General features: G+C 39.4%; 1 protein-coding gene across 1 annotated transcript in view; it reads right to left on the bottom strand.

Annotated features, from left to right (window-relative positions):
- Nucleotides 1-25,570, bottom strand: part of SIPA1L1 (signal induced proliferation associated 1 like 1) — a 365,338-nt gene that overhangs the window by 84,411 nt on the left and 255,357 nt on the right. The window contains 3 exon segments of the mRNA XM_043515810.1: nucleotides 794-951; nucleotides 3,837-3,940; nucleotides 18,422-18,596. Of these exon segments, the coding sequence (XP_043371745.1) occupies nucleotides 794-951; nucleotides 3,837-3,940; nucleotides 18,422-18,596 (437 nt within the window).

Raw genomic sequence — 25,570 nt, 5'->3', positions numbered from 1 at the left:
GAATTAATTTGCAAACTGGATACAATTAATTTAGGCTTGAATAGAGACTGGGAATGGATGAGTCATTACACAAAGTAAAACTATTTCCCCATGGTATTTCTCCCCCCCACCCCCCATTGTTCCTCTGATATTCTTGTTAACTGCTGGAATTAGCCTACCTTGCTTGTCACCATGAAAGGTTTTCCTCCTTTCCCCCCCGTGCTGCTGGTGATGGCTTATCTTAAGTGATCACTCTCCTTACAGTGTGTATGATAAACCCATTGTTTCATGTTCTCTCTGTGTGTGTATATAAACCTCTCCTCTGTTTTTTCCACCAAATGCATCCGATGAAGTAAGCTGTAGCTCACGAAAGCTTATGCTCTAATAAATTTGTTAGTCTCTAAGGTGCCACAAGTACTCCTTTTCTTTTAGTGCTAACTCAATTAATCTGGAAGCCTCATAAGGGTAACAGCCTAATTTCAAAACTGCACCACAGGTTTTAAACCCCATGATTAAAAATATAAGGGTCCCAGAACTCAGTATCTAATCAGTAACAAAACAAATCCTTATTTTACATGTTCAAATGCACCTATTTAGGCACTATTTTTAGCAACTTGTTTCCTGAAAATGTCTATGTGCCCGCCAGTACCCATTCTAGTTTGTGATGTTAATAATGTTCTCTAGCTTTCAAAATCCAGAAAACTGTTTCCTTAAAGGAAGCGATAAAGTGTATTCCATTTAAGAATGCAAAAAAGGTGCTAAGCCTCAGCATATGTCAATATTTCCTTTTTGCGGTTAACCTGATAATAGCTACCTGTAACAGATGTTGTCAGTGCAGGGGTTGTGCACTCTTACAATGACAAAGACATGCTGGAAGTGAGAACGAATGTTCTTTGGGCTGAATGGCTGTGCTCCAGTTTCCTGGAAAACAATCGTCACAATATCGTTTCCAATATGCCGTTTTCTCAGGAGCTAAAAAAAATTAAAAAGATGACGACAATGGAAATCTCAGAGAATAGGTTAAAATGCACCAATCTTTTCATAATTTCTTCATTTCTCCTGCAATTATATTTTTAAATGTCATTACTAATTATGGGGTATTTTTGTGTAAGCTACGCAGCTATTGCCATTGTTTTGTTCTACAAGTCAATACAGACATCAATACACAGAATATCTGAGGACTTAAATGAAGAACTTGCCAACGTCTGACATATTGGACAAAATGCTAGCATCCTGCATTTTCTGTTTCCATAACAACAGTTTTAATTCTATTTTAAACACAAAGAAAGGATTAAGTATGGGGAAGATTTTAAGTGATTCTAAAATCAAATAAATTGTAATGCAAGGTATGTTATGATTTAGTTTGTCTACTTTTTGTGTGTGTGAGAGTTCTAACATTATGAGCTGGTAATATTTAGAAGTTGAAAAACACTCAATATATAATTATTACTAATTTGAGGTAGCTTAATATTTCTGGTTTAAACTGGTTGACAGTGTACATTAATGTATTTTTAAAAGATGTTATTTTTTTTTAAACCCAACACTACAGTCTAAAAATATTATTCTTCTGCAAAAATAACCGCAACAAAAACTTTTTAAAACGCACAAAAGAGCACAAGATCCTAATGCAATTCTGCAACACTCAAACTGAGCAGAATAGGATGAAAACAAAAATGCTGGTTAGCAGACAAAAGTAAACAAAAACTCATGCTAACTGTGATCTTGTAATAATATAAAACATTTCAGGTTTTATTTGTAAAATTAATATACAAACTTCCTTCATCACAGAAAAGCAGCCACTTCTGGACTGAAAAGAAGTTGTTTCACAGTGCACAGCAATATTACAGAATGCTTTAGGAAAGGAAGAGACTATTAAATGTATTCAACTGAAAATGTATAGGTAGGGGAAATTTATATAGGTAGAATGTGATTATCTGAGTTTGAAATTGGCCAGGTTACTTGAGTTGACATCTCTGCTCTTATAAAAGATGCCAAGGATGCTTTAATGACTACAAGACCTTGATTTTATGTTTCAACCACAGGACAGAACCTCAAACAATACAGCACTCCTCTTTCCCACCCCCACAACTACCATGACAGGCACTGATTTAATTCTGTCTTTGAGGAGAAAATGCCAACTATTGCCTGGCCAAAATAGCTTTCTGCAAACACCTATATATATTTTTGTCCTTTAAGGTCTCTCTTCAGAGAACTGAACCAGTCCATCTCTGTTTAGCTTATAAGATCTTATATCACTGCTAAGGTGTGATTAGATGGTTAAGAGGATAAAAAAAGTATCTCGTGACTGGGAACTGAGATTATTTCCTCTGTAGATCAACATCCTTGGGTACACCTATGGACTCCATATCCAGGGGTTCCCAAGCTTTTTCTTTTTGAGCTCCCCCCCCCCCAACATGATATAAAAATTCCATGGCCCACCTGTGCCATAACTGTTTTTCTGCACATAAAAGCCAAGGAATGTTAGGGGATAGTAAGCAGGGCAATTCCCCAGGCCTCATACCACAGGTGGGCCGGCAAAGTTAAGTTGCTCAGGCTTCAGCTTCAGCCCTGGGTGACGGGGCTCGAGGCCTCAGGCTTCAGCCCCATGCGGTGGGGCTTCGGCTTTCTGCCCTGGGCCCCAGCAAGACTAATGCTGGTCCTGCTTGACAGCCACCCTGAAACCCGCTTGCAGCCCTGGACCCCTGGTTGAGAACTACTTACCAGAACCCTCTGGGAAACTTTGGCTGTTGGGGCCACTCATGTGTTCCCTCGTGACATTGAATTTTTGGAACTGAGGGCATATTAAAAACTGCAGCCATGCCCCTGAGCTCCTATCACTGATTAACAGCCGCGACCGTAGACTGTGGAGAGTGTACCATGTGGGTCTGTGCAGGCAATCATCTCAGAGAACTTCAGTCACTCACAATTAATGTAAGTGTTTTTCTTCTTCAAGTATTGCTTGAACAGGTGCACTCTCTTAGAAGGATTTCAGTGGACTGAAGGAAGGGATGATGGAAACTAAGCTCACCATTTGAACTTTGAACAAATTCAGCTGAAGGTTAAAATTCTTGAATCTAGAATGAACAGAAATCCCCCTGGTCTTTGGGATAACAGGACCAGCTTCCACTTTTGGTAATTATTGTATGAATATATACATTACAGCTACCTAAAATTCCCCCTGAACTTTAAAGAATTTTTCATACCTTATTATAAATTGTGGTATAGTGCTGCTGTCCAATCTTAATGGCAGTCATGTTTCTTACTAGAAGCTGCTGAATTTGAGTGCAAGTAGTAATATTTATTTACTGTATAGAGCACTAGAATCTTCTCTGATTTTATATATAGTTATTAATATTATTGTACAATGTTCTCTCTTTGAAAATGTCAGATAATAACTAATACTAAAATATATTGAAAATACATTTTTTTCACAGGACTGTCCCTTCTACCTATTAAGAGCCTAAAGTGAGACCTACACAAACCTGTTTCCTGAGCATCCTGTGACAGAGTTAGCCAGTTTTATTCCTGATACATATGTAATTCAATCTCTTCTATTTTTGTGTTGTTTAGACATTGGAGAGTACTTTTTAACAGACTGCATATAGTAGTTGTTGAATACCAATGCAGTTATTTCCTATTTTAAGTATGAGATTATTCATAAAGCTCTCTGCTGACTGTTGACCTAAATTTTTTCCTGTTTATTCACTTTCTTTTAGATCGCTCTGTATTCAATGCTTCAACAAAGTTAAGTGCTTTCTGCCACTGCTATAGGTGTAATATTCAGTTATCATTTAACAGTACAACTACTTTATGAGGTGGAGGACAGAGGAATTCTAAATGGTCAAAGTCTATCCTACCTGTTGTTTGTTGTTAGGAGTGTATGGCAGCATGGTGGAAACATGAAACATGATTTCATAGTCTTTGTAAGTTGTATAGAGAGAGTGAGTTCCTGTTGAATCAGCTGCAATTAAAAAATTAATAAAGTGAAAAAACAACATTATTAAGTCCTTAAAAATACTTTAAAATGGGGTCGCCACATTGTTATGAAAACCTACTAGCCCAGGTATAAAACCCACTCATCATTCATCTTCACCTTAAAAACAATGACAAACCTAACCATAATTTACTCACCTGCCAAAATTGTTCACCCAGCAGACAAGTATAATTTTGCAATGCTATTTTAATACAAGATGTTAGAAAGAACTTGTAAGAAGTAAGGACATTATGAAATTATTAGGAATCCTGAACATCCTGAACTCAATCTAATTGAGCACCAGCATTGTAGGAAACACAACAGGGAACTCTTTAAGAGTATCACATATATACTTATGAAATATATATTAATGTTATATAGTACAAACCTAAGTAAACAGCTTTCTAATGGTACAGAACATTATTTAGTGTTGCAGAATATGGTGATAAAAATGCCTGATAGCTTTACCTTTTGGACCAACATGTGTCTTGCATGGATCACTTAGTGCTCTCTGGATGTTAAGTGGCTTCTAGTTTAATGTCCTTATCTGCATACTCCGTCTTTCTAAAAGTATTTCAAAAAACCTTTGAAAAATTCCCTTACAAGCAGCTATTAAGGCAAGTAGATAGCCATGTGGTGAATGGGAAAATACTGTAAAGAGTAGAAAATGTCTAATAGACAAAGCTAAGTAGCATGAATAAATGACCAGTTTCAACATGGCAAAAAGGTGAACATTGGGGTGTTTCTTATACAAATGAGTGTTGTTTAACATGCTAATTAATGATCTTGGGAAAAGACTGAGATGGCAAAACATGCAGATGACAAAATCTTTTAGGTCAATCAAGCCTAAACAGACCTACTTCAAAGGGATTTAAAGCAAGGTGAATGGATAGCATGATGGCAGATGAAACTCAGTGTTGACCCATTCAGCATATGAAGTAAGGAATTGAAAGGGATCATTTAAAATATCAATGTATAATGTAAGCTTCTAAATTAACTGTAACCAATCAGAAAAAAAAGCTCATTGATAACCTCTGTTCAATGGAGAATGGGAATCAAAAAGCAAACAACATGTTAACATGCTTAAGGAATAGGAGGGAAAATGATCATGAAAATATTATACTGGCATTATATTAACCAAAGTTATTCTCCCACCTGGAATACTGTGTTCAGTTCTGGCCATCTTACCTCAAAAGAGGTATAGCAGATATAGAAAGGATGCAGAGACTGGTGACAAAAATTATTAGAAATGGAAAGACAGACCTTTGTATGGAGAGAGATTAGTACAGCTGGGACTGTGTAGTTTAGAAAAAAGAAAAATAAGATGGAATAGGATTGACGTGTGCAAGTATTGATTGGTCAAGAACAGGTAAATTGGGCACTTCCAATTTCTCCTTTCTCAATAAAAACAAGATGACATTCCATTAAAAGGCAACACATTTCAAACTAAAAAAAGGAAATATATAACATGTAATTAATTTGTGGAACTCATTTCCACAAGTCTATGAGTTTAACAATTTTTTCAGAATTGCCAGTGTACCAGTAAAATCTATTATTGGCACTGCTCTAGTGAATATATCCATAGACTATGTCATATAGAAAATTCTCTTATTTGTCCTCACTCATTTCTTCTCTCCTGACTGTCCAGAATGCTTTCACCAAAGAACAAAACCAGCCATTTGTAAGACAGTGACAGGCTGTTGACTTCAGAAGAAGTAAGTGTCATTCCTGAGGATCAGGACGGTTTTCACAGATTCATAGATCGTAAAGCCAGAAGGGGCCATTGTGATCAACTAGTCTGACCTCTTCTATAACATAGGTCACAGGACTTCCCCAAATTGACACCTGTTTGAATCAGAGTATATCTTTTAGATAAACATCCAATTTTGATTTAAAAGCTGCCAATGATGGAGAATTCACCACAACCCTTGATAAGGTGGTCCAGTGGTAATTTACCCTGTTAAAAATGTGCACCATATTTCTGGACTCAATTTGCCTAGCTTCAACTTCCAGTCACTGGATTTTGTTTCTACTTTTCACTGCTAGACTGAAGAGCCCTCTATTATCAAATTTCTGTTTCCCTTGTAGGTACTTACAGACTGTGATCAAGTTACCCCTTAACTTTTTCTTTGATAAGCTAAATAGAATTAGTTCACTGAGTCTTTCTTTATAAGGTATGTTTTCTAATACCTTAAGCATTCTCATGGCTCTTCTCTTAAGTCTCCCCAACTTACCAACATCCTTCTTGAACTGCTGACACCAGAGCTGGACATGGTATTCCACAAGCAGTCCTACCAGTGCCAAATACAGGGGAATATATATAATCTCCCTACTCCTATGCAAGATTCCCTTGTATATACATTCAAGGATCACATTAGCCTTTCTGGCCACAGTATCACACTGGGAACTCATGCTCGGATGATTATCCACCATGACCCCCAAGTCTTTTTCAGAGTGTCTGCTTCTCAGGATAGAGTCCCCCATTCTGTAACTATGGCCTGCATTCATTCTTCCTAGATAGATGATTTTACATTTGGTCTCATTAAAATGCAAATTGTTCGCTCATGCCCAGTTTACCAAGTGATCCAGATCGTTATTATTTACCACTCCCCCAATCTTTGTATCATCTACAAATTTACCATTAATTGTTTTGTTTTCTCTTCCAGGTCATTGATAAAAATGTTAAAAATAGCACTGGGCCAAGAACCGATCCCAGAAGGATCCCACCAGAAACACACCCACTTGATGATTCCATTTACAATTACATTTTGAGACCTGTCAGTCAGTTTTTAATCTATGTAATGTATGCTATATTGATTTTGTAGGATTCTAGTTTCTTAATCAAAATGCTGTCTGGTACCAAGTCAAATGCCTTATAGAAGTCAAAGTATATTACATCAATACTATTAACTATTATTATTTATCAACCAAACATAAAATCTCCAAAAAATCAGGGTGGTTTAATAAGATCTACTTTCTGTAAATCCATGTTGATTGGCCTTTAATTCTTTATTAATCAAGACCAATATAATCAATTCCATTATTTTGGATCAATGTCAAGCTGACAGTCCTAAAGTTACCCAGGTCATCTCATTACACTTTTTAAATATTCATGAATGAATATGCATCATGCTAGACAGAAATGAAACATTTATACTTAAACACAACTGGTTATAATATTTTAAAGACAATGTAACAACATCGGAAGTAGTTTGAGAGGTTTCCTTGGTTTTTTACTTATTTTAAATTATCATCATAATTCGCTGTAACCCTAGGATACATGTAATTTCCAAACCTTATTTCCTATCCAAAGACTGCTGACTAGCAAGAGTTAGGCTACTTCCCCTTCCCGAAACAAAACTAATAGATGTTGTTCCTTTCAGCAATTGTACTGGCTGAAGTTCATTACTAAGATGAATAGAGATCACAGCCCTAGTCTATATGAAATAGGTATTCAGGTGAAATGACAGAATGTTTAAAACTGAAGGAGTTCTACATATCTGTCATGAACACTTCATTTATGATGTTACAGAAAACATTAACTGCAATGATCACTTGTAAGAGCAAACACTGAGGAATTAATCTTAACATTTCTCAAAACAATTCTTAGCTTTAATTTTCCTTTTTGACATCAAATAAAATTTAATCTTGTTGCATTTTCATACAATACCTAAAATCAGCTTTCCTTTGTGCCAGGAACACCTTATATCCTGTCTTGGATCATGCACCTATCTTTTGTTGCTTGTGAAATGCTGCCAAAGGGATAAAGGACTAGGGAATTAACCTACACCAAAGCACTGATCTTCCTTGTGATCTAATGATCAGACAGGGCTTGTTGTATGAGCAGCTTCACAGTCAACTCTAAGTTTCCTATGTGGTGACTTAATGCAGAATTTCCAGCCAGGAAACAGTTTCCTAAATATGGATTCCAAAACAACTGTTCTTAAGGGTGGTCTCTAGCTTTTGAAAAAGCAAACAGCTGCAAAAAGCTTAAAATAGTTTTCACAGTTGTAGACCTCTGCATAGCAGGGCTGCTGCAGTCTCATAAGCCGAAATCATCACCGTCACCACAATGTCTATTTTTTTTTCCACAAGGGCTTTCGTAACAGGACTATCACAGAAAAGAATGGCTATTTACCATACAGCAACTGGTTCATCAAGATGAGTTGTCTATATTATTCTCCTTCTGGTATGCATGTGCCCCATGTGCTCAAGATTAAATTATTTTGTGTCCACTGGGGCCACGGCTGCATCTTAGGTGCCCTGGCACCCCCTTTCCCAGGACATAAAGGGCAGAGCAGGCTTAAATATCCTTCATTTCCTTTATCAATACAAACTTCAGATGTTATAGGACTCTAATAGTGAGGGAGGGGGTTGTGGAATACATATGGATAACATCTCAAAGAATCACAATTACAGTAGGGTTAGTAATTCTTTGAGTGGCTGTCCATATGTATACCACTTCTGGTGAATCAAAAGCCGTGTTCTGACAGACAGAAAGTGAATGCTTGGAATCTACTTAAATAAAGACTGCAGGACAGCTCTGCCAAAGCTGGTGTCAGATTTTGATGCCTCGACTAGGGAATCGTGCTGTGTAAGAGTATATACTGATCCCCATGTAGTCACCTTGCAGGTTTCAGTAAGAGGCAATCTTTCCAGAGAAGGTGGCTCTATCCCGTATTGGTGGATCTAGCCTGGCAAACTCATAGCAAGCTCTAATACAGGGGTCGGCAACCTTTCAGAAGTGGTGTGCCGAGTCTTCATTTATTTACTCCAATTTAAGGTTTCGCATGCCAGTAATACATTTTAACATTTTTAGAAGGTCTCTTTCTATAAGTCTACAATATATAACTAAACTATTGTTGTATGTAAAGTAAATAAGGTTTTAAAAATGTTTAAGAAGCTTCATTTAAAATTAAATTAAAATGCAGAGCCCTCCCCAGACCAGTGGCCAGGACCCGGGCACTGTGAGTGCCACTGAAAATCAGCTCACGTGCCGCCTTTGGAACATGTGCCATAGGTTGCCTACCCCTGCTCTAATACAATCAGATACCCACTAAGAAAGTCTCTAGGATGACATTTTCTGACCCTTGTCTGCAAATACTACAGAAAGTATAGGGGAATTTTTGAATGGTCTTGTTCTGTCTAGGTAAAAAGAGAGCCCCACAGGGGGAGCATCTGTCAACAGCAGTTTGGTGGATAGAGATTAAAAAAAACTGATACTCCTTCGTATATCTGGATAGGAGCCAATTTAACACTAAGAACTTCTCAGTGGACCTACACCCTCATGTCTACGTGATATTTGTTGGGTAGATATATAGAATTCAATCATCCTTTCATGCAGCGTAGGTGACCTCTGACATGCTGTGTGATATATATGCAGGAAGTCTGAGGAGTGAGAGACAGACTCTTACTGATATTTGAGGGTGAACCTGCAGCTGGGTGACGAGATCCACTATGGTTTTGAATCTGTCCTAAGACAGACTAGTGTTTGCTGTTGCAGAATCTAGTACTCTGAACTCTATTCTCTGGGTTGTTGATTCTGAGACCCAAACTGTTGAGCAGTAGGATTTGGTGAATAGAGTCAATCTCCTGTGTGGGATGTTTCCCAGATGAGCCAACTGTTGAAGTAAGAGTATACATGGATCCCTTGCTTCATCAGAGCTGTCACTACTGCCAAATAATTGGTGAAGGTTCTTGGTGCTGTTGATAAAGCAAAGGGCAGAAAGCTGTCCCAATATTAGAAGCTTCTAACTTGTCATCTCATGTGTTTTTTGTGTACCAGGTGATTTGTTATGTGAAAATACATGTCCTGTACATCAAGAGCCATTAATCTGTCCTAAGGATCTACGAACAGGATTGTAGAGGCTCTGATTACCAGCCTGAATTTGAAATGGCAGATGAAGGCATTGAATTGTCCCAAGCCCAGGACTGGGAGTCAGTTCCCCTTCTATGAAATTAGAAAATAATGTGAGTAAAACCCAATCCCCTGAATTCTAGAGGCACTTCTTCTATTGCTCTGAGATTTACAAGCAAGTCCACTTCTTGCTGTAACAGCGTCTAACAAGAAGGGGCCCTGAAGAAGGATGGGGAAGAAGAAATAGGGTAGGAAGGCTCTGAAAAAGTATGGAATACCACACTTCATTGATATCTAAGACCCAGTGGTCTCAGGCAATGTGGTTCCAGGCTTCCTGAAAACAAAACAGGCAGCTGACAATATGAAGAAGAGGAAAAGTACTGATCCTCTATATGCTCCAAGTGACTCATCGCAAGGCATCAAATTTGTTGTCTTGCTCTGGAGAATGGGGAAGTAGCAGATGAAGAAATCGTAGTCTCCCCTTTGTTGGAACCTCTCTCTTTTTCTTGGTGGTTCTGAGGGTCTCTACTGACTATCCTGGGGGGTGGGGAGGGCAGGCTCTGCTGGAGTAAGACAGAAGCCTAGCTTGTTTTCTCCCGAGTGCCCGTGTGCAGACTCCCAAAGACATCTAAGTTGCTCATGAGTGTTTTAGCTAGTGCAAGGCTTCATCTGTTTTGGTGTTAAAGAGGTCAGAGCTATCAAATGGAGGATCCTCAATAGTTGTCTATGACTGCAATCTTTGGCAATACCTAAAGACACATGAAGATGGATGCGCTGTAGATCTTGATACCATATCTAAGGCATGAAATGTCACTTGGAGAGAAGTGTTGGCCAGTAGCTGACCCTTGGAGACAATAGTCCTCAGTTCCTCCTTGCTGAATGGACCTTATGAATCACATTTTAAACTGTCTTCATTTAAATAATCCTATTTAGATAACAGTGCCTGATAAATTAGTAATATGTATTTGCAAACATGCAGAGGAGTAGCTTTTTCTTCTGAATAAATCTAATCTTTTTGGGTTCTTGTCTTGTGGTAGTGTTTTTGGTGGTTCTAGCTGTCAGGTTTTCTCAGGTACAGCGGTTATAATCGTGGACCCCTAAGAATCCTGGGACCAGATGTGTAGAAAAGCACTCAAAGCCAGATGAAGGTACTTGGCAGTGCCAGTCTGCTTTTCTGGAGGTAGGCACCACAGACACTGATGTCTATCAAAAGATGTTTCTCTAGCTACTGACCTTCTTGGCACTGAAGGTATTTTTGAATAACCTAACCTAACCATGACTATTTAACCTGAGTCAACACTAATGTCTTTGGTGGTGATTATCATTTCATGCTCCTGCAGCTAAAATGTGTGAGTGACCTGTGCCTCTTGTATCACCGTACAGGATTTCAGAGGGGAGGTAGTCCTAGCCTCAGAAGTAGAAGGTGGCTCTCTTGATCATTGCATGCCCCAAAGGGGCCCAGTAGGCCAGGATTGAGCCTGATAAGGGTTCAGGCCAAACGGTAGGTACCATGGAGAATGCTCATCCCTACATCCTGAAGGTCTCAGTGTAATAATGGGCCCTATACTCCTATGAAAAATAGGTGTCATTGGAACAGAAGCACAGTGAGTAGGTAGGGGATGTCTCTCTCTGTGCTCAGAAACTGAGGAAAATAATGTCCGTCTTTGAAGACAGGGTACTTGAACAGGGGAAGATAAACTATAGGCTTATGCTATGGTACTGGCATTTACGAAGTGCTCAGCACCATAACAATATTACTGGTTGGCACTGTATATGGCTCTCTCACCACCAAAGACATTAGTGGTGATTCAGGATGAATAGTCATTGTTAGGTTATGTTATTAAAAAATAGCTCCAGTGTCAAGAAGGTCAGTAGCAAAAACAGCTGCATCAAGGTTGCTGGCAACAGAGTCATGGGTATCAAGGCCATAGGTATCATGTGCATCAAAGCCGATACCAAAACATCAGTACAGGGCAGTGTATTGAGCTCCACTTGAGGTGGTACCATTTCTTGGCAAGCTGTCTCTGTGAGTGTGTCAGAGTGACCTATTTTGGGTCATGAACTACCATTTGAAGAGAAAGGTAGAGATGATTTCAGCCTCTTTCTACTAGGTCTAGCAGATTTGTGCTCTCTGGAAGAGAGGTGTTTATAAATTTATAGAGTTTAAGGCCAGAAGAACCATTAAATAATCTAGTCCAGAGGTGGCCAAACTATGGCCCGCGGGCCACATCCAGCCCACAGAACCCTCCTGCCCAGCCTCTGAGCTCCTGGCCCTGGAGGCTAGCCCCCAGCCCCTCCCCTGCTGTTTCCCCTCCCCCACAGCCTCAGCTCACTGCTTTGGGCAGTGGGGCTGCAGAGCCATGGCCTGACCCGGTGCTCTGTGCTAAGCGGTGGTGTGGCTGGCTCCAGCTAGGCGGCACAGCTGTCTGTCCTAGTGCTCTGTGCAGCACAGCTGTAGCGCTGCCAGCCACCAGTGCTCCAGGCAATGTGGTAAGGGGGCAAAGGGGGTTGGATAGAGGGTAGAGGAGTTGGGAGGGGTGGTCAGGGGTAAGGGTGTGGAGAGGTGTCGGAGCAGTCAGAGGGCGGGGAACAGGGGGGTTGAATGGGGGCAGGGGTCCCGGTAGGGGTGCAGTCAGGAAGGGGGGGAGTTGGAGGGGCAGGGGAAGTCAGGGAGAAAGGGTGGTTGGATGGGGCAAGGGTTCTGGGGGAGGCAGTCAGGAATGAGAGGAGGGGTTGGATGGAGCAGTGGGGGGCAGTCAGGAGACAGGGAGGTTGGATGTGGCAGGAGTCCCAGGGGGCCATGGGGGGTGAGATAGGGGGTGGACCACGCCTGGCTGTTTGGGGAGGCACAGCCTCCCCTAACCGGTGCTCCATACAATTTCGGAAACCCTGCGCCAGGAAGTCTGCCAATGATGCGTGTGCCACAGCAGCCCTACAGATGCCACTAAGGCAAAAATCTCTGATGACCGTGTACATGGGCATACGCACATCTAGAATGGAATCGATATGAGCAAGCATTCAAAGAACCACCTCTCTTGGTAACTGCTTATTTTACAACACAAGGATACACATCAGATATGTCCCTTATAGCTTTCTGTTCCAGTCCTCCAAAGACAGATTCCTCAGTAGATGACTTGAGGAGTTTCTGATACCGATTTGATACTTTTAGCTGGACTGAATGCTTCATGGTTCTCTCTCTCCTCTTGGTCACAAATCATCAGCCCACTTCTTTGTTTTCTACTTTCTCCAATCCCTTCTCACCTTGATCCTTCTCCTTGTGGCATCTGAGGCAACATTTTCTGAATCTGGTTACGCAATAGGTCTGTGTTTTCTCAGATGCTACTCAGTCTTGAAACTTAGGCTTCCAGATCACGTATCATCTCTTCCATAAGAATGGCCACACTGGGTCAGACCAAAGGTTCATCCAGCCCAGTATCCTGTCTACTGACAGTGGCCAATGCCAGGTGCCCCAGAGGGAGTGAACCTAACAGGTAATGATCAAGTGATCTCTTTCCTGCCATCCATCTCCACCCTCTGGCAAACAGACGCGAGGGACACCATTCCTTACCCATCCTGGCTAATAGCCATTAATGGACTTAACCTCCATGAATTTATCAAGGTCTCTTTTAAAACCCTGTTATAGTCCTAGCCTTCACAAACTCCTCAAGCAAGGAGTTCCACAGGTTGACTGTGCGCTGAGTGAAGAACAACTTCCTTTTATTTGTTTTAAACCCCCTCCCCATTAATTTCATTTGATGGCCCCTAGTTCTTATATTATGGGAACAAGTAAATAACTTTTCCTTATTCACTTTCTCCACACCACTCATGATTTTATGTACCTCTATCATATCCCCCCTTAGTCTCCTCTTTTCTAAGCTGAAAAGTCCTAGCCTCTTTAATTTCGCCTCATATGGGACCCGTTCCAAACCCCTAATCATTTTAGTTGCCCTTTTGTGAACCTTTTCTAATGCCAGTATATCTTTTTTTGAGATGAGGGGACCACATCTGTACACAGTATTCAAGATGTGGGCGTACCATGGATGTATATAAGGGCAATAAGATATTCTCTGTCTTATTCTCTATCCCTTTTTTTAAAATGATTCCTAACATCCCGTTTGCTTTTTTGACTGCCGCTGCACACTGCGTGGACGTCTTCAGAGAACTATCCACGATGACTCCAAGATCTTTCTCTGATTAGTTGTGGCTAAATTAGCCCCCATCATATTGTATGTATAGTTGGGGTTATTTTTTCCAATGTGCATTACTTTACATTTATCCACATTAAATTTCATTTGCCATTTTGTTGCCCAGTCACTTATTTTTGTGAGATCTTTTTGAAGTTCTTCACAGTCTGCTTTGGTCTTAACTATCTTGAGCATCTGCAAACTTTGCCACCTCACTGTTTACCCCTTTCTCCAGATTATTTATGAATAAGTTGAATAGGATTGGTCCTAGGACTGACCCTTGGGAAACACCACTAGTTACCCCTCTCCATTCTGAAAATTTACCATTTATTCCTACTCTATTATCTGTCTTTAACCAGTTCTCAATCCATGAAAAGATCTTCCTTCTTATCCCATGACAACTTAATTTATGCAAGAGCCTTTGGTGAGGGATCATGTCAAAGGCTTTCTGGAAATCTAACTATGTCCACTGGATCTCCCTTATCCACATGTTTGTAGACCCCCTCAAAGAACTCTAATAGATTAGTAAGAAATGATCTCCCTTTACAGAAACCATCTTGACTGTTGCGCAACAATTTACGTTCTTCTAGGTGTCTGGCAATTTTATTCTTTACTATTGTTTCAACTAATTTGCCTGGTACTGACATTAGACTTACCGGTCTGTAATTGCCAGGATCACCTCTAGAGCCCTTCTTAAATATTGGCGTTACATTAGCTGTCTTCTAGTCATTGGGTATAGAAGCCAATTTAAAGGACAGGTTACAAACCATAGTTAATAGTTCCGCAATTTCACATTTGAGTTCTTTCAGAACTCTTGGGTGAATGCCATCTGGTCCCGGTGACTTGTTACTGTTAAGTTTCTCAATTAATTCCAAAACCTTCTCTAGTGACACTAGACTTGTCACCTATAAAAGACGGCTCAGGTTTGGGAATCTCCCTAACATCCTCAGCCGTGAAGACTGAAGCAAATAATTAATTTAGTTTCTCCGCAATGACTTTATCATCGTTAAGTGCTCCTTTTGTCTCTCCATCATCCAGGGGCCCCACTGATGGTTTAGCAGGCTTCCTGCTTCTGATGTCCTTAAACATTTTGTTATTATCTTTTGAGTTTTTGGCTCGATGTTCTTCAAACTCCTTTTTGGCTTTTCTGATTACACTTTTACATTTAATTTGGCAGTGTTTAAGCTCCTTTCTATTTACCTCATTAGAATTTGACTTCCACTTTTTAAAAGATGCCTTTTTATCTCTCACTGCTCCTTTTACATGGTTAAGCCACGGTGGATCTTTTTTAGTCCTTTTACTGAGTTTTTAAATTTAGGGTATACATTTAAGTTGAGCCTCGATTATGGTGTATTTGAAAAGTGTCCATGCATCTTGCAGGGATTTCACTCTAGTCACTGTACCAGTGGCCAGCAGCTTGCATTTCATGCACCAGGGACCTCTTAAGTCTTCCATCAGAAAGGAGAAGTTAGCACATCCAACGCAGACCACAACAGTTGTTCCAACATCATCCACATCCACTCACTCCAAAACTACACTGTTTGCAGCCCCTGTTCACCTGGGAACTCCTTCCTACACCTCTCAGATGACTTAGCTTCTCTAACGGTCTTCGCTAACAACTTCTTAGCCAAGAGCTTCAGAGTCGAACTGGAGCTTGCAGGAGCACTGAGTCCTAGGCCTAGCAGTGCCTTTCTTTTCCAGGTCTGAGGAAGCCCACATCAATCTCTCTAAGAGAAATAGTTTGCAGCAAGCCTCTCCTACCTTTTGTGGTCTTTTAGAAAAACAACAACAGTCAGCACATCTTTCTAGGATGTGCCCCTCTCCAAAGCAACACACACCCACCCACCCCTCAAGTATGCATGGTTCAGCAGAATAGTTTCATCATAAGAGGGGCAAGTCTTGAGACCAGTTCTGCCATAAAGACTATGCCCTGGTATCACAAATTGTTAAATCTAAAAAGAAAGTCTCTCATTCTCTCTCTCTATAGACACAGATATCTACAGCTGTATAGAGATATAGATAAAGATAGAGAGAGTGTGAGCCAGCCAGTATTAGCAAATACTAATACTAACTAAATTAAACTAACACTATAAGAACATAGTAATTATTTACAAAAATAGATTTTGGCTTGCACAGTGTGCAAGAGATGTGGGTACTGTCAGGGATTCTTTGTCACAGCCACAGGAAGTAAGAGGGACAACTGGACCTACTCTGTCCTTTATGCACTCAGGTGGCGGGAGCATGAGGGGACCTAGGGCATAGGCATGGCCTCAACAGATGCTGCTGACCAAAAGAAACCAATCTTGAGCTAATGGGGCACAAGCACACCAGAAATGAAATACATAGGGATAATCATCCCAAAAAGAAAGGAAAAATGCTTTAGACACTGGACCTTGATACAACTCTAAACCAGAAGAGAGGAAGAGACATAGTCTTAATAATAATATTAAGATACTAACAGCCAGAGAGACCATTCTTAAAAATAGAGCTTATGCAGTAATAAGTCAATTTTTCTATATTCTTACATATGCAGTTTAAACATAGTGCTTGCTCTGCACAGAATCTACATTTACCAATTTTACATAAAAATAAAATATTGCATATAAAGAATATGATTCATAGCATCTTTTGGGACTTTATACGTACATAATTTTATATTACATGAATATATGAAAATCAAATCAAATCTATTTTGAATTAAGGGATTTCAAAGCTCTCTGCAGGTGCAATACAGTACAGCGAAAAAAAACCATACCAGACCCAGAAATAGAAGATCACATCTGAACACTCAAGTTTTAGAGAAAATTATAAAATTTCAGTGTAAAATTAGATTTAGATACCAAAAGCAAGGACTACCAAGGCTGAATATGAATGAAAAGTACTTTAATGAGCTCCAAAGTATAAGAATCCAGGAATTAAAAATTGAAAAATGTTAAATATCTTAAAGTGTAGCTTGTGCAATATTTTCCTGTGCCAGATACAGTGACATACCATTCAAGGGTACAGACAACATGCGTCTCTGAAAGGTTGTTTCCTTCAACAGTTTCCTAACCACTCAATTAATTTTGCAGATTTATCACTTGGAAATATCTACTCTCTGTATTCATGCAGAATCTGAAGAGCCTGTAGTTCTTAAAAAATTTGCATTTAAAAGACTTATCTTTTTGGAATTTGAGGAAAGTGAACTTCTCTTCTGAAAAATAGAAATACTAGCGCAGTTCAAAGTGGAAAAACCACCACCACCACCACAAGCGAAAGATCAGTTCTTCACTCACCTATTTAGAGAAATAAAATACTGACTCCTCCCCTCCCTAGCTTTTTAAAGGGTTCTCCCACATGATCTCTCTCATAGATAACCAGGTTACATGACACTGTAGGAAAACTAGGTTACATGACACTGATTTGAGGGAGGTGAATACTGAAAATTCTAAGGAAGTTTTATATATTCAATTTTGACATTCTTTACTGGCTACAGCAAATAGACTGTTAAAGTAATATTTGAGAAGCTGAGTAATTTCTTATTTTTAATGTTCTCTTGGTCTCACTAGTAGTTATAATACTGGTGATAGCAGAACCATGGCAATAGGACATTTTTTGCTGAGCTGACGTTTATAAATGTTTTTCTATTTTCATGACTCAATTCCTTATTTAATTTCCTGTACTGCACAGAGCAAGATAACGACAGACTTCAATACAAATGGGTTAATCCTAATGTTTAAAGATGTCAGAGTTTTTAAAAAGATTTTAAAATTGAAGAAACACATACAGACACTGTATGGACTGTCTGATAAAAACAGATCTCACTAACTGTATTATGCCTCCTTCATACAAAAGGCAGAATATTTCTTTTACAAATATTGCCACATAAGTCAAGATCACCGTTCCAATATATTTTATGGTAAAAACTGGTGGCATAGTTGTCAAAAATAGTTTAGTTTACATAGGCCAACTCACCAGAAGTCACTAAGGAGAACAGAATAAATTCAGTAGTAAGGGACAGGACAAAAATTCCTAGGGAAGGTAGATATATAGGTTGGACACAGCATAAAATTAACAGATCAATTTACTAAGGTCAAGAGTATGAACCTGGGTCTGCAAGGCATGCCCTATGCAATTAATGTAATATAGTTCATTGAACTGTTATATTAATATTGATTCCAGAGGCTACTCATTTTTTACCTTGAATTTTTGGAACACCTTTGCACCGGAGGTTTGGTTCAATGTAAAAGTGAAAGGTTTGTTATCAAAGCTATAAAAGTCCATGTTGACATAGTTCAATTTACATGTTAGCTTTGCTTTTACTCATCCTTTGATATTGAACAGCTGTTTCTTTATAGCCAAGAATGTGATTTTTGAAGAAATCTGTTCAGTAACTAAACACTCCTCTCATACTTTTTAGTTTAAAAAATAATAAGAGGGTTGCCTTACTCTTGGTGTCCAGCTGAGCCCGGTACTTTTCAAACCCCTTGAGTCGAACTCGTTCTCCTAAGAGCTGAAGAAACTCTTCAAAGGCTGGCCCTGCTGACTCATTGTTGTACATTTCCTCTTCAGTGCTCTGTCCACCTTTGCAATACATGATCCCCACTTTCAGCTGATAGCTTAACTATAAACAGAAATAAAGATTCAAAATGTATACATCTATCAGGTTATATAGCATTTATTCTGCCTGATTTTCTTCAGTCATTTAGTTAGTCCCCTAGTTTACAGACACAAAAAATACCTAATTATTTGTATAACTTTCTTGCAGATATCCCTGTTGTTTTCTACCATCTTTGCCTCAAGGATGATGAGCATTGTGATTCATAGATTCTAATGCCAGAAAGAACCACTGTGATCATCTAGTTTGACCTCCTGTATAACACAGGCCATAGAACTTCCCCAAAATAATTCCTAAATCATATCTTTTAGAAAAAGATCCAACCTCGATTTAAAAATTGCCAGTGGAGAATCCACCCTGATCCTTGGTACATAGCTCCAATAGTTAATTTCCCTCACTGTTAATAAAAATGAAGGGCTACCAAAGCCCGGGATTGAACCAGGGACCTTGAGATGACTAGGTACATTTCACCTGAAGATCTCAAATTCCTTTCCACAGGGGAGTAAACATTATCCTCCTCCTTTTGCAGATGAAGAAACTGAGCACAGGAAGGCCAAGTGACTTATTAAAGGCCACACAAAATCTAGGCAGAGGCAGGATAGGAACCATACTGATTCCCAGCCTTGTGCATCATCAATAAGATCACACTGCTTCCTTATGTAGAATAAGGAAGCTCATAGTATTTGCTTATCACTGTTGTGAATGTCCATGAGTAGCGTGTTTCCTTGAACTAGAGGAAAGATCAGAAGATACATGAAATTTGACTGGGTGATACCAGTCCACCACTGTAGAAATGGGTTATTTGCATTAGAAGAGCTTTCCTATGACTAATTTTCAGACAAGCAGCAAAACACAATTGCACAAACAAAGCCGCATTTTTTAGCTACTTCTTTTAAGGGTCACTGTCAATTATTTTTAAGCTATAATTGATCAATTTAGGAGCTTTAAAATTTCTCTCTCTGGCAATTTTTGTTTTTCTTTTTCCATTTGACAATCAGGATTATTAAATATTAAACTCTCTAGCATTGTCAATGTCTGAATTGTCACTGAGTTCATATTCTGGGCAAAAAAATTAGCAATTAGACGTGATTTAAATGAAAATAATATTTCCCCTTAGGTAATATCCCCTACCAGATTCTAACAGCTACTAGTAAGATAACTTAGGTTGATTTAGGATCAAAGTTACTATATTGTGCTGGGTTAAAATAAAAATACCAGAAGTACCTAACACCTTCATAACAATGGTATTTTATTTCCTATTTTAAAACCTCTCTAAATAAAAAATTTCTACATAACTGCAGAAGCAATATTATTATTAATCAATTTCTCCCCCTCTTAAATACTGTAGTTATTTAATAAATAAAATTAGCTTGTTTCTTCTTATTCAGTATTATTTTTCAAATTTTAACAATGTGGGAAAAGCCCTAACATTTTCACCTGCAATGAAAATTTTAGAGCATAAAAGAATTTTTATTTAGAAGTTCCAGGGAACACGAAATTGTTTTGCTTTGTTTTGTTCTATAGGAGACAGGCAGGAGGGTTTGGATCAATTTTTTCTCCTTTCCCATGAAGCGTACAAAAAACTTGACAACAGTTAGGCTGCTGGTGTGCTGAGACCACTGTCTATTATGCTGACCAATATCGTCTCATTGTCTGTATTCATGTTGTCTCCTGTCTTACACTTAGATTGTGAACTCTTTGGGGCAGGGACTTTTTATTGTGTGTTTGTAGAGCTCCTAGCACAGTGGGATTCTGGTGCAGACTGGGGCTCTGAGGTGCGATGATAACACAAATACAAAATAATAGTCTTGAAAGTAATTAAATATTATGTCATTATTTGAGATAACTGGCTCTTTTGCCACAGCTCCAGAGAACCAAACTGGTGAGCTTGCAAGGAGATTAAATGACTTCTTACTCTAATTTGTGAGGAAAAGACTGAGTCCCCATCCATTTGAGAAGATGTATTTCTTCACATCTAACATTGACACTACAACCCCACAATGATGTAACGTTCAGTAAGAGTGACTTCACTAAACATAAAAGTATCGAGCAAGAGTCCATAACCAAATTAGATTTAGTGTAGATTTTTAAAGCTCTGTTATATAGTAAGGACTCTCTTTGTCTGTTACACTCAAACAGGAAATTAAATTTTCATTTGAAAGAGCATGCTCCTGAAAGAAAATAATGGACAGAACCTAGTTAACCTTCTTGAGAAGTAGAATGCTAGTACAATGGATTTGTCACTCAATGATTTCTATTGCTTTACTACGTTCCACCTTGTAGATAGTGAACAAACTGTTTTTTCTGGTCCTGAATGTGGACTGTCCTAAAGGAGTGTCTCTAAGAGAACAAGGAAATGCAATAGAATGACAATTTTTCTCCTGTTTGAAAATCTGCCAAGTCTTGATGACTATCGTTTAATGTGCAAACATGAGTGCAGTCTCTTTTCTTTACAACTAAATCAAAATAGGTGGGATATACTCAATTCAGGTTCATATAACTTAAGTAACAATCAATTTCTGTGCAAATATCTCACAAGATGCAAAAGAGATGGGGGGCATACACAATATAAATTATTTTCAGAATTTTCCTGAACATTGAAATGACACAAGAACAGTTTTCCCACTATTTTTACTTAATATATTACATTTAAAAGTGCTCATCAGTAGCCTAACTATGTTCCCACAGACTTCAATGGGAGCTGGCCAACACTTAATGATTTTGAAAATCCCAGCCTACTGTGTATTTTGTTTATTTCATGTACATTATGGGGGATAGTGAAGCAGATTAGTTAATGGAATACTCCTGGGGGAATTCTACCCCATTGCACACGTGCAGAATTCATGTCTCCCACGGATTTTATTTTCTCTGCAGAAAACAGATTCTGCTGGAGAGGCACAGCAGTTACACCTTTTGCCCACCAGGCGTTGCTGTGGCACCAACACAGAGGGCAGCTGGCTCCTGGGCCAGAGTAGTCAGCATCAGATAGGGAGGAGAGGCTTCATTCCTCACAGCATCCTGCCTGTGGGGCCAGATGAATAGACATAGGATATGGGGGGGATAGTCAGAGCAGGGCACATAGGGCTGCTGGGGGTCACAGATTAGAGTTCAGAAGGGCTAGTGTGGGGACAGATTGGGCCGGGGCACACTGGCTAGTGGGGTGACAACTTTGAGCTAGGGACTCAAAGGGAGTGGATGTGCAGGGGTGCAGACACATATGGGGATGGAGGAAGGAGGGATGCAGGGACACATGGGGACAGGGGCAGATATGCCTGGCCAAATGGGAGAGGCTAGAGGTCAGCCAGGGTCTGCATGGGGGAGGTTCCTCTATCCCTAACAATCCCTCCCCCCATAAAAAAAATCATGTTCCATACCTCTTCCACACCCAACAACCCTCCTGGTTCACTCCCAGGATTTTTTTTCAAGCAATTACTCCCCTCCCTCAGCTCTTCTGTTACCCGTGACTCCCCTAAGCCTTTGCACTGCTTCTGAGGGGTGTGGGAAATATGTTTCTCTATTGTAGTTTAAATGAATTATTACTCAAAGTTCTATATTAATATCTCTAGTAAGGAATCTATTTGTCAAAAAACATTTCCTGAATCTCTTTTGTTGTCTGTATTGTTACAGACACAGACACTGAAAGGTATTTTGAAACAAATTACCAAAATAATTGAAACTGGCCTGATTATATTGTGTTATTTTGACAAATAAAACATGCAGAATTTTAAAATACTGTGTGCAAAATTTTTAATTTTTGGTGTCAAATTCCCCCAGGAGTAATGGAAGAAAGGAAGTAAATGGTCAGTTTAACTGCTTCTGCCAGCTTCCTGCTGGAATGAAGAGGAGGAGAGAGGAGTCTCTTCAAATGTACTGGACTTGTGCCAGAGAAGATTAGGCTGGCGTTATGCCAGCTGCTAAGGAAATTTGTAGGACCCACATTTCAGAAGCTCCCGCAACAGGAAAAGTCATCTGAGGGTATGAAAAGGAGCTTTGGTTGGGGTGAAAGTTAAGTCCCAGGCTCTTCTGGAGAGTGGATTGAAGAACTGAGTACTTTTCTTGAAGACTCAACTGGATCCTGCTATAGAGTGATTTTGAAGTTCAGATTGTGGGTGTGTCTGCTGGTTCAACAAAGGAACAGCTTGTTCAGTTCTCCAGACACATTTGGAGTCAGACAAACCTGTTTTATAGATTTAGTTAGTGACAGGGTTATCTTTTACAATTCAACAAACATATACAGGAAAGACAAACTAAAAATTAAGTCTTGGTTCTCAGTAAGTTTCACATTGTCAGCCTTTAAAACCTGGGTAAACACCTCCTTTCTATTTTTTTAAAATGTATATAGCCCATTAAGCCTCACAAAAACCATCCATGTGAACTAGGGATTAGAAGTGTTAAATTTGCAACAGTGGCACAGAAAAAAGAAAAAGCCATTTCCCATTGGTCACATAACAGGTCAATGTCAGAGCCAGGAGTAGAACCCAGGTCTTCTATGACCCATTCTCTACAAGCGTCATTACAATCAATATTACTGGTAGTTATGCACGTTAAGATGGGATATTCAAAATTAAAAATGTGTCTACTTGCTTTAACCACTGGGGGGGCGGTTAGGAAGGTTTTTTCCTCTTTTTCAGCATTGTACTATTGATCAGGCACTTTCGGGGAGTACTGAAGGCAGAATAGGAGACTACTATTATTCATATTACAATAGCACCCAGTAGCCCTAGTCATGCACCAGGACCCCATTATGCTTTGTACAAACAGAACAAAAAAAAGACAGTCCCTGTCCCAAAGTGCTTACAATCTGAGAATAAGACAAATGGGGAGCACAAGGAAACAATGAGAGAATATTAGCCAGCATGATAGGCAGTGGTCTCAGCACACCAGCAGACTAACTGTTGTTGTCAGGTTTTTTTGTAGGCACCACGGAAGAAAGCAAGTTTTGAGGAGGGTTTTGAATTAGGATAATGAGTTAGTTTAGCTATTCCCAGGCATGATGGGCAGCATGGGAAAAAGAACAAAGGTGCTGGTTTGAAAATATAACAAGTGGGCAATGAAGGCTGGCATCATGAGCTCATTGGAGGTGGGAGTCAACATCTCACTAGCAAATGAGAGATGACAGGTACGTTGGGGATAGGCTGTGAAGGGCCTTAAGAAAAGCAGCTTATGTTTGAGGTGACAGAGAAGGTGGAGCCAGAGAAGGGATGCAAACAGACGGGTGACCTGGTCAAAGTGAATGGCTAGGAAAATGATCTTTGAAGCAGCATTCTGAAAGGATACGAGTGGGACAAGACTGCATTTGGTAAGGCCAGAGAGAAGTATGCTGTGGTAATTGAGATGTGAGTTAAGAGCTTGGATGAGAGTTTTAGGTGACTGGATAAAAAAGGCCATACCTTGGAGACATTATGAAAATAGAATCGGCAAGATTTAGCCATAGATTGCATGTCACTCTTCAAATGTCTTAAACATGTGATGACAATAATTTAATTGTTGCATAGTTCTCATGAAGGAGACACTTAGCCAGATTACCAAAACTTCAAATAGAAATAATCTGCTCTGTGCCTTACTTGCAAACAGGTCATGTCCTTTTTATTTTTGGGTGATTTCCAAAGCTTTTCACACTGCTACAGCTGAAACTTCCTCTTTAAACGTTAAATTATAAAGACAACCAATAATGTGGACTATTAAGCACTATGATAAAATGTTTTGGATAAACAAATTAGGAACAGCTCAGATACTCAGTGTTGAACAATAGCTACTGAGCATGTGTGAATTAATGTACTGGATTATGATTGTCATAATCTACCTAAACTCCCACACTCCAATTCACTAAAAATTGCAAAACCTGAATTCAGAACAACCATCTGTATACACAATATAAAAGTCTCCAAATATGATTGGATGCTATTTTCTTAGGAAGAGATGATGCACCAGTAGCGATAGTGTTATGATCAGTATCAGAGGGGTAGCCGTGTTAGTCTGGATCTGTAAAAGTAGAAAAGAGACCTGTGGTACCTTATAGACTAACAGAAGGTCTATAGTGTATAAGGTGCCACAGGACTCTTTGCCAGTGTTATGATAGTTAATTCAGAGACCTCACAACTTAATCACAGAGGATTATATAATGTGGCAGAGTGAATATGCCTCTGTCCCCCCTTCTCTTTCTTAATTCTAAAACATCAAGGCCAAAATGGATAATTTGTGACGATGCAGCTTAAGTTCAGGGAGTAGCAAATATTAATTTCAATTTTATCATTTTTAAGAGCGCAAATTTGAATGTGCACATTACTTAGAATTATACATTAGTTTTATTTTTATAGTGGCAATGTGGTCTAATGATACAAGCATACAATCAGGAATCAAAAACTCCTGAGTTTTAATTTCAGATTAGTTACTGACTTGCCATGTGAACTCGGACAAGTCACTTTACCTTCTCTGCTTCAGTGTCCTCAAGAGTAAAACAGGGATAATGTTATACCAGACCCTTGCTAGAACGCACGTCTATATAACGCGAATTCGGATATAATGCGGTCGCAGCCATGGATCCCAAATGTAAGTACTGTACAGTACAATTTTGAGTATAGACGCGATAAAATGACCGCTGAGTGCTCTCCTGTGGACTCTAGTACTCCACCAGAATGAGGAGCGCAAGTGCAGTCAACGGGAGAGCATCAGCTGAAGTTGCGTATCTTAGATCGACTGGTAGTGTAGACAAGCCCTAAGACGGTTGCTGTAGGCCTAGAATGCCATACAAATGTAATGGAATAAAAATGTATAGGTACAGTATTTATCTTTAGAAAGATGTCAAAAATGTTGGGCAAAAGGAAGGCTTACTTGGTGCAGGAGGAATTGGATGCTATCGAACAACTTAGAAATGGTGAAACCCAGGTAAAGATTAGCAGCGATATTGGCATTAACGAGTCCACTTTTTGTGGATGGCTAAAGAATGCTGACAAGCTCAGAATTTACATTCATAACCTGGA

This window comes from Dermochelys coriacea, chromosome 6, assembly GCF_009764565.3.
Source record: "Dermochelys coriacea isolate rDerCor1 chromosome 6, rDerCor1.pri.v4, whole genome shotgun sequence".
NCBI lineage: Eukaryota > Metazoa > Chordata > Testudines > Dermochelyidae > Dermochelys > Dermochelys coriacea.
Note: the sequence above shows the minus strand (reverse complement) of the source record. Positions and strands in the feature narration are given on the sequence as shown.